The following is an 8,859-nucleotide window of genomic DNA, read 5'->3' as shown; positions in this document are numbered from 1 at the left end:
ACCACAAGTTTACAACAGATACACTTAACTTTGGTAGATCCAGCACCAGGCAGCGTTTTTCCAGAAGTATCTTCTGACTCAGTGTCAATCTGGGACATCTTGCAATATGTAATAGAAAAAACAACATATAAAGCAAAATTGATCAAATTCCTTAAATGACAGTTTCAGGAATGGGAAAAAATGCCAGTGAACAAGCTTCTAGCAACCAGAAGCAATAAATAATGAGACTTAAATAATGTGTAGACAATAGTGACGCCCATATTTTTTAGCGCCAAAAAAGACGCCCACGTTATTTGGCGCCTAAATGCTTTTGGTGCCAAAAATGACGCCACATCCGGAACGCCGACACTTTTGGCGCAAAAAAAATGTCAAAAATGACGCAACTTCCGGCGACACGTATGACGCCGGAAAAAGAAAAAAAATTTTGCGCCAAAAAAGTCAGCGCCAAGAATGACGCAATAAAATGAAGCATTTTCAGCCCCTGCGAGCCTAACAGCCCACAGGAAAAAAAGTCAAATTTTAAGGTAAGAAAAAAATTGAATATTCATATGCATTATCCCAAATATGAAACTGACTGTCTGAAATAAGGAATGTTTGAACATCCTGAGTCAAGGCAAATAAATGTTTGAATACATATATTTAGAACTTTATATAAAAGTGCCCAACCATAGCTTAGAGTGTCACAGAAAATAAGACTTACTTACCCCAGGACACTCATCTACATGTAGTAGAAAGCCAAACCAGTACTGAAACAAGAATCAGTAGAGGTAATGGTATATATATAAGAGTATATCGTCAATCTGAAAAGGGAGGTAAGAGATGAATCTCTACGACCGATAACAGAGAACCTATGAAATAGACCCCGTAGAAGGAGATCATTGAATTCAAATAGGCAATTCTCTCCTCACATCCCTCTGACATTCACTGCACGCTGAGAGGAAAACCGGGCTCCAACCTGCTGCGGAGCGCATATCAACGTAGAATCTAGCACAAACTTACTTCACCACCTCCATAGGAGGCAAAGTTTGTAAAAACTGATTTGTGGGTGTGGTGAGGGGTGTATTTATAGGCATTTTGAGGTTTGGGAAACTTTGCCCCTCCTGGTAGAAATGTATATCCCATACGTCACTAGCTCATGGACTCTTGCTAATTACATGAAAGAAAGTGCAAATTCTCCATCCTAAACCTAAAGTCAGGCTCCTCCGCAGCCGGAGGATGAGATGACATGGACTCCGACCCAGAAGGAGCCTCCTTCGAAGAGTCAGAGTTGGCCTCGTCATTGTATAACGCCTCCGATATTTCCATAGGCGTAGACAATCCCTGGGCCGGGCCGCCATGATACACCCTACGCTTTATTATTTATTAACATTATGGTCTCCTATGGTAGGGTCATGGCTACCCCTATCCCCAGTTCAATAGGCAACAAGTCATCAAAAAAAGGGTCTATAAGCAAGACTTACCCAGCTTCTTATGTGATCATGCAGGAGTCCTGAAATACAAAGTGTAAAACACTGTTTGTCTTACAGGGAGGACAGCATATGACACTAGAGGAGGCATAGGAACTTCCAGGTGACCACCAGTAGCTAACACACACCAAAACTCTACTCAGAGAATTAAATGGCCTTCTACAACTCCCCTGTCCTCTCTTGCAGGAAACAATCCATTGAGGACAAAAAAATTCAGAATCCTCAGCAAAGCACTTCTCTCTGCCTATATAAGGAGGCAAAGAACTACTGAGAGGGTAGGAAAAGCGGGAGGTATATTTAATGCTCTGTTTGGGGTGGCCAGGTAAAGTATTTCCCATAGTTTATGAATAGATTTCATGGGCCATTAGAAAGAAATAACTAACTATGGCTGTTATTAAGCGATATATGCCCTACAAATCTTTATTATTTTGGGGATGTTCTTTGCAGCAGCTATTGAAGTTTAGTGTTTATCCTTTTTTCCCTCTAAAGTATTCTTCATGCTGTTAATACTTATTGCTATGCTCTTTGGCACATTATTTAGTGAACATAGCCCTCTAATTTTGTACACAAGCAAGTATGCTTTTCACCTTCTTCCAATTGTTGTTTGGTGTGCATAATAGTTTAAGTTTCTACTGCTTCACTTGACTATAAATTATGTTAATATTAATCCATAAATCTTTATTAAGTCTGCTTTATATATTTATGCCATACTGATGGAGTGCATGTCTCCCAGCTTACTCAATACCAGTATTAAACAATTGCCGCCCAGTGGTGGAGCTAGCATTACATTAATCATATACTATTTAGCTTTAAGCAGGTACTCTTATTTTAGAAGTATTTTAATTCATCCAAGAGTCCAAAAGTGACTCCCAGGCCTGCTCCAAGACCTCCATCGTTTTAACTGTACTTTATTCTATCGGTCCAAGAGTGACCTTCCTTTTCACAGGAGGTAAATTAGTATTATAATTCTAAACTACTCCTCCATTATCTTCGGTCTGTTTGCCAGCAGTCCCACAGTGACCCTATATTCCATATGATAAATTGAATTTCATAACTATACTCACTGTATTGTGTTTTTCTTAACGTGAAAGGTTTCTGAGCTCTCCGTGTTTAGAGTGCATTCTAGTGCTCCTTGTATTTCTTTTACCATGAAACCTTTAGCACAACATACATTCATAGCTTGTTACCTCTCAATGTTATATATCTAGGTTGTAGAGGTGCGAGAGTGACTTTAGTCTTTATGTGTGAGAGATTTTTACATTCTAATTATCAGAAAAATGAGGTAGCATACATAATGCACCAATATATCATGTTTTATTTGACTATTGTTCATGATCTATAAGTGCTGTGTGTCAAAATCGTGTTGAGAATTCTTTGTGTTTGTAAGCACTGTTTCTTTGACCTCAATAAAAATACAATAAAAAAGAAAAAACATGTCCTTGTTATCTCACATGACAAACACAGAAATGTTATATGTCACTTTAAAAAATGATAAAATATTTTGTAAAACCGTTAAAGTGTAACATTTGCCGTATAAATGGTATGACTATGATGACTATGATGATACAGAGTAGACTTTTTTTTTATAGACATATTTAATACTCTCCACCAGAATTCATAAACATTCAAAATGATTATATAAAAAAAAAAGTATTAAAAAAGGGAATAAAACAATTGCAATCAGATTGAACACTGGTGAGATCTAGAGAAACCAATCTCTACTGCAAGAAAGCAAATATGTCTTTTTCAAAGAAATCACAAAAACATTCAACACTCTTCCATGTAATGACTATATTTTTGTTTATGATACAAAAGACAAAAATCAAACTCATTTCTATTATATTCTGTAAGAAAATAATCAGTTTTAACTTTTCGCAAGCATATTTTGATTCAATAAAATCATGTACCATCCATGTTGTGCTGGTCTGTGTTTGCCAAATACTACTATCTAATGTGTATCTGCCAACATTAGACAGTACCTTTAAAGTCCATTTATGTGAATGCACCATAAAGGGTTCTCCTACTGTAGAAAATGTCTTTTCAGCTGAGCATGGCTTAGTAAATATTGACTGTCGTGTTGCTAGAGACAAATATTTGCTGGATTATTTATCAAACAGACTTGTGCTGGTAGAGGTTAAGAGAAAGAGCAAAAACGCTCTGAGATCAAATACAGTTTAGTTCAGTTTGTAAACATAGCTACTGACCACAGAGAGGCTTAATTCATTCAGTGTCAGATGTATGTGCAATATATTGAAGCCAACATAAACATTAATGAAGTTAGCTACATTAATAAATGAATAAATAGGAATTTCAACAAATGAAGAAAATATGTAAAATAATACATATGTATTCAGTTTAAACAGGAGAGATTTAGAGTTCTACAATCTAAATATTAGCTGCAATGTGATGATATCACATCATATTGGAAGGCACCCTGAGACTGGCCACTTTTGGACAATGTGGGCAAACACATCAAAGTGTATTGTATGCCAAAAAAGGAAAATATTGTTCAACTAGAACAAAAGTTGCAGTATTTCTAGTGTCAGTGAGATGAAAGAAAAAAAAAAAGTTAAAACACAAAAGATAAATAACTTATAATGAAGCTTCATTTTCCTTCGGAGACTTGTATTGCACAGATGCCCACACCAGTCAGTATAAGTTTAAGGCAAAATGTTTTGTAGCCAATATTGATGGGGCATGTTCCAGAGGCACAAAAAATATACATTCAGCTGCAGTCAGTCAGTTGCATCCTTTTCCATTGTCAGACTTGGGTGAATTTTGTTTTTGGTTGAATATCGTTTTACACATTAAAGAAAAGAAACCTGCATTAAAAATGCCCATGAAAGCAGTTCATCAAATTATTTTCCAGCCTCACGTGTGTAACTGCCATACTATGAGATGGCTTCTTTCAGACCTTCTGTGTCTTGGATTTGATAGTAGAAGCTCTCCATAACCTTCCTCTGAATCAAAAGTTTCATCCCCTAAAAGAACAATAGGAAGCATTTGTGTTTAAGTATAGACATAAAAAAACAAGAGAATATGAAGATAATACACTATCAAAATATGGTTAAAGAAAATTATTCGATTCAGTTACATATAATTTATAAGATTAAAAAAAACATAATTTATGCTTGCCAGATAAATTCCTTTCCTTCCTGGCAGGGAGAGTCCACAACTTCATTCCTTACTGTTGGAAAAAACAACACCTGGATACCTGCAGGAGATACCTGCAGCCAAACACCTGGATACCTGCAGCCAAAGTCTTAAAAATCCCTCCCACTTCCCCTATCCCCCAGTCATTCTGCTAAGGGAACAAGGAAAAGTAGGAGAAACATCAGGGTATAAAAGGTGCCAGAAGAAATAATATAAAAAAGGAGCCGCCCATCAAAAACATAAATTACGGACGGGGTTGTGGACTCTCCCTGCCAGGAAGGAAAGGAATTTATCTGGTAAGCATAAATTAGGTTTTCCTTCCATTAAGGCAGAGAGAGTCCACAACTTCATTCCTTACTGTTGGGAAAACTATACCCAAGTTCCAGAGGACACTGAATGAATAACGGGAGGGAACAGAAAAAAGAGGCGGACCCTATTCTGAGGGCACCACAGCCTGCAAAACTTTTCTCCCAAAAGCTGCTTCAGCCGAAGCAAACACATCAAACTCATAAAATTTAGAAAAAGTGTGTAAGGAGGACCAGGTAGCCGCCTTACAAATCTGATCCATTGAGGTTTTGTTCTTAAAAGCCCAAGAGGAAGCCACTGCTCTAGTGGAATGAGCCGTTATCCTCTCAGGAGACTGTCGTCCCGCTGTCTCATAAGCTAAGTGGATGACACTACTCAACCAGAAAGATAGAGAAGTCGTAGTAACCTTCTGCCCCTTACGCTTCCCCATATAGATGACAAAGAGGAAGATTGTCTGAATTCCTTAGAAGCCTGAAGATAGAACTTCAAGGCACAAACCAGATGTAGATTATGAAGCAAACGTTCCTTCGCTGAAGGATTTTGGACACAAGGAAAGAACAACAATTTCTTAAATAATGTTACGATTCAACACCACCTTAGGGAGGAACCCTAGTTTAGTGCGTAAAACCGCCTTATCAGCATGAAAAACCACATAAGGGGGGTCACATTGCAAAGCAGAAATCTCAGAGGCAATAGCAAACAAAAAAAAGAACCTTCCAAGATAACAATTTAATGTCAACAGTATGCATAGGCTCAAACGGAGCCTGCTGCAAAACACAAAAAACAAGGCGGAGCCCCAGATCTAAACACGGGTCTGATCCTAGCCAGAGCCTTAACAAAGGACTGCACCTCCGGAAGCTCAGCGATGGAGCAATCAGAATCACAGATGCTGGCTCCTGCTTGATGCAAGCCACCACACGAGGGAGAAGCGGTAATGGAGGAAAAAGATATAGGAGACTGTACCATGGAACTGATAGGGCATCAAATCCGTTTGAGGATCCCTTGACCTCGACTCGTACCTGGGTAGCTTGATATTGAGGCAGGATGCCATGAGATATACCTCCGGCGTCCCCTACTCGCTGCATATCTCTGCAAACACCTCAGGGTGAAGAGACCATTCCCCTGGGTGAAAGGATTGCCTGCGGAGGAAGTTCGCTTCCCAGTTGTCCACACCCAGGATGTGGATCGATGACAGCGTACATTTGTGAGTCTCCACCCAATCTAGTATATGAGATACTTCTCTCATCGCCAAGTAACTTCTCGTTCCCCCTTGATGGTTGATATAGGCAACCGAGGTTATATTGTAATTGGAATCTGATAAACTGGGACGAACCCAGAAGGGGCCAAGCTTTCAAGGCATCGAAAACTGCCCAGAGTTCCAAAATATTGATTAGAAGGGAGGACTCCTCCTGAGTCCACAGGCCTAGTGCCTTCTTGGCACTCCAAACGTGTCCCCAGCCGGAAAGGCTTGGGTCCATAGTCACTATCTCCCAGGACGGTCTCAAAAAGCACGTGCCTTGGGACAGATGATCTGGACAGAGCCACCAGGATAACGAGTCTCTCGACAGGCTGTCCAGCACAATCTGTTGAGACAGATCTGGATGGTAGCCGTTTTATTGTCTCAGCATGCATAGGTGTAAGGGTCTGAGATGGAATCTGGCAAAAGGAATGATGTCCATGCAGGACACCATGAGTCCGATCACCTCCATACACTGAGCCACTGAGGGTCTCGTGGAGGCCTGGAGGGCAAGACATGCAGAAGTTAGCCTGCAACGTCTCTGATCTGTGAGGAATATTCTCATGGATATGGAGTCTAATATAGTTCCCAGGAAATTCACCCTTGTACTTGGAGTAAGAGAACTCTTTCCAAGTTTATCTTCCATCCATGTGATGGAAGAAGACAGAGAAGGGACTCAATGTTCTTCCGCTAGACGAAAATATGGTGCCTGTACCAAGTTATCATCCAGGTAAGGCGCTACTGCAATACCTTGTGTTCTGGCAATGGCTAGAAGAGCCCCCAGAACTTTTGTAAATATCCTTGGAGCAGTAGCTAGGCCAAACGGAAGAGCTATGAACTGGAAGTGCTGATCCAGAAAAGCAAACCTCAGGAATTGAAAATGTTCCCTGTGAATCAGGACGTGAAGGTATGCATCCTTCAGGTCTATTGTGGTCATAAACTGTCCTTCCTGATGCAGAGGCAGGATTGACAGTATTTCTTGAAAGAGGGAACACTCAGAAACTTGTTTAGGCACTTTAGGTCCAGAATTGGACGAAAAGTTTGCTCCTTCTTTGGAACCATGAAAAGGTTTGAATAAAACCACAAACCTCTTTCTGCTGTAGGTACCAGGACAATTACTCAGAGAGGAGAGATCCCATATGCAACCTAAGAAGGCAGCCCTCTTTTCTGGGCTTGAAATCTGCCCCATGGCGGATGAGACTTGAATCCTATCCTGTATCCTTGAGATACAACCTCCAGGACTCAAGGATCCTGTACATCCTGGAACCAAGCATCTAAAAAAAGAGACAGTCTGCCCCCTACTCAATCCGATCCTGGATCGGGGGCCGCCCCTTCATGCCGATTTGTTCTCGGCGGGCTTCTTAGTCTGTTTGGACTTCCAGGAGTGAGCCGGCTTCCAAGTACTCTTGGGCTGCTCGGACTTGGAAGAGGACTGCTGTTGTTGGGATTTGTCTGCACAAAAGGAGCGAAAATTAGAAAGTTGCCGTCCCTTAGGCCTATTCTTCTTATCCTGCGGTAGGAAGGCACCTTTCCCTCCGGTAACCGTAGAGATAATGGAGTCCAGCCCTGGACCGAATAAAATCTTCCCCTTGAAGGGAAGAGAAAGGAGTCTGGATGTAGAAGTCATATCCGCAGACCAAGACTTCAACCAGAGAGCCGGCGGGCTAGAACTGCAAAGCCAGCAGCCTTTGCATTTATGCGAATAATCTGCATATTCGCATCAGAGATGAAGACCAGCAACCGTGACTACAGCTGCCGCCGCTCAAAATAAAAACCCTGTACTGTATGTTAAAACATCTTCCTCAGAAAAGTTTTAATTTTTTTTATACATAGGCTCTCTAAAAGAAGAAGAACTATCATCCAGAGGGATAGTAGTATGCTTAGCCAACGTGGAGATAGCGCCATCCACCTTCTGGTAATGGAGCCCCACAAATCTAATTGAGAGTCAGGGACCGGGAATAATTCTTTAAAAGTAGAAGAGGGGGAAAAAGAAGTTCATATTCTTTCCCATTCGTTATTAATAATGTTTGCCATCTTAACTGGCACAAGAAAAGTCAGAGGGACCTTCCTATCTTCGTAAACCCTGTATAATTTAGGGATCTTAGGCTCTTCAGGGAGTGGTAGCCTCTGGAACCTCTAGAGTAGACAGAACCTCCTTAAATAAAAAACGCTGCTCAATGTTAAATCTAAAAGGAGGGTTTCTCCGCTGAAGGAGGTTTAGAAACTTGAGTCTCCGACTCAGAAAGTTCACCCTCTGAAGCAACATCCTCGGATAGCTGGGATATAGTAGCTAAATCCGTCAATTATTTAGATGACTCTAGGTCAGGAGAACTATGTTTAATCTTTCTCTTGCGTGCGTCAGAGCGAGGTAAGACACTTAGGGCCGCACACACCACCAATTGTAACTACGTGGTAAGGCCTGCTGGAAAAAAGCCCCCTCCTGATGGAGGATTAGTTGAGCCGCAGTGAACTGCATGTGGAGCGGGTAATGTAGAAAAGGTAGTAATTTCTCGGGACCCAGATTCCTGAGAAGTAGATGGCTCAGAAGAACTAATAGCGCTATGAGTATTAACAGGCTTGTCTCCCTTCTTAGACTTTAGAACAGTGTTTAAGCAAATGGAAAAAAATTGAGCAGGCGAGCAAACCACAGCCTCCTCACAATATAAACAGGAATTATTAATCAGTACAGAAGGAGCG

The 8,859-nt window shown here is 40.9% G+C and overlaps 1 protein-coding gene across 1 annotated transcript in view; it reads right to left on the bottom strand.

Moving 5' to 3' along the window:
- Positions 1-3,042: 3,042 nt before the first annotated feature.
- LOC128638588 (C-Jun-amino-terminal kinase-interacting protein 4-like) overlaps positions 3,043-8,859 on the bottom strand; it is a 297,523-nt gene continuing 291,706 nt past the window's right edge. Inside the window, 1 exon segment of the mRNA XM_053690636.1 lies at positions 3,043-4,447. Within this exon segment, the coding sequence (XP_053546611.1) occupies positions 4,338-4,447 (110 nt within the window). The 3' untranslated portion in view covers positions 3,043-4,337.

The sequence above is a fragment of the Bombina bombina genome, chromosome 8 (genome assembly GCF_027579735.1).
Source record: "Bombina bombina isolate aBomBom1 chromosome 8, aBomBom1.pri, whole genome shotgun sequence".
In the NCBI taxonomy this organism is placed as follows: domain Eukaryota; kingdom Metazoa; phylum Chordata; class Amphibia; order Anura; family Bombinatoridae; genus Bombina; species Bombina bombina.
The sequence above is the reverse complement of the archived record's forward strand: the minus strand, read 5'-3'. Positions and strand labels throughout refer to the sequence as shown.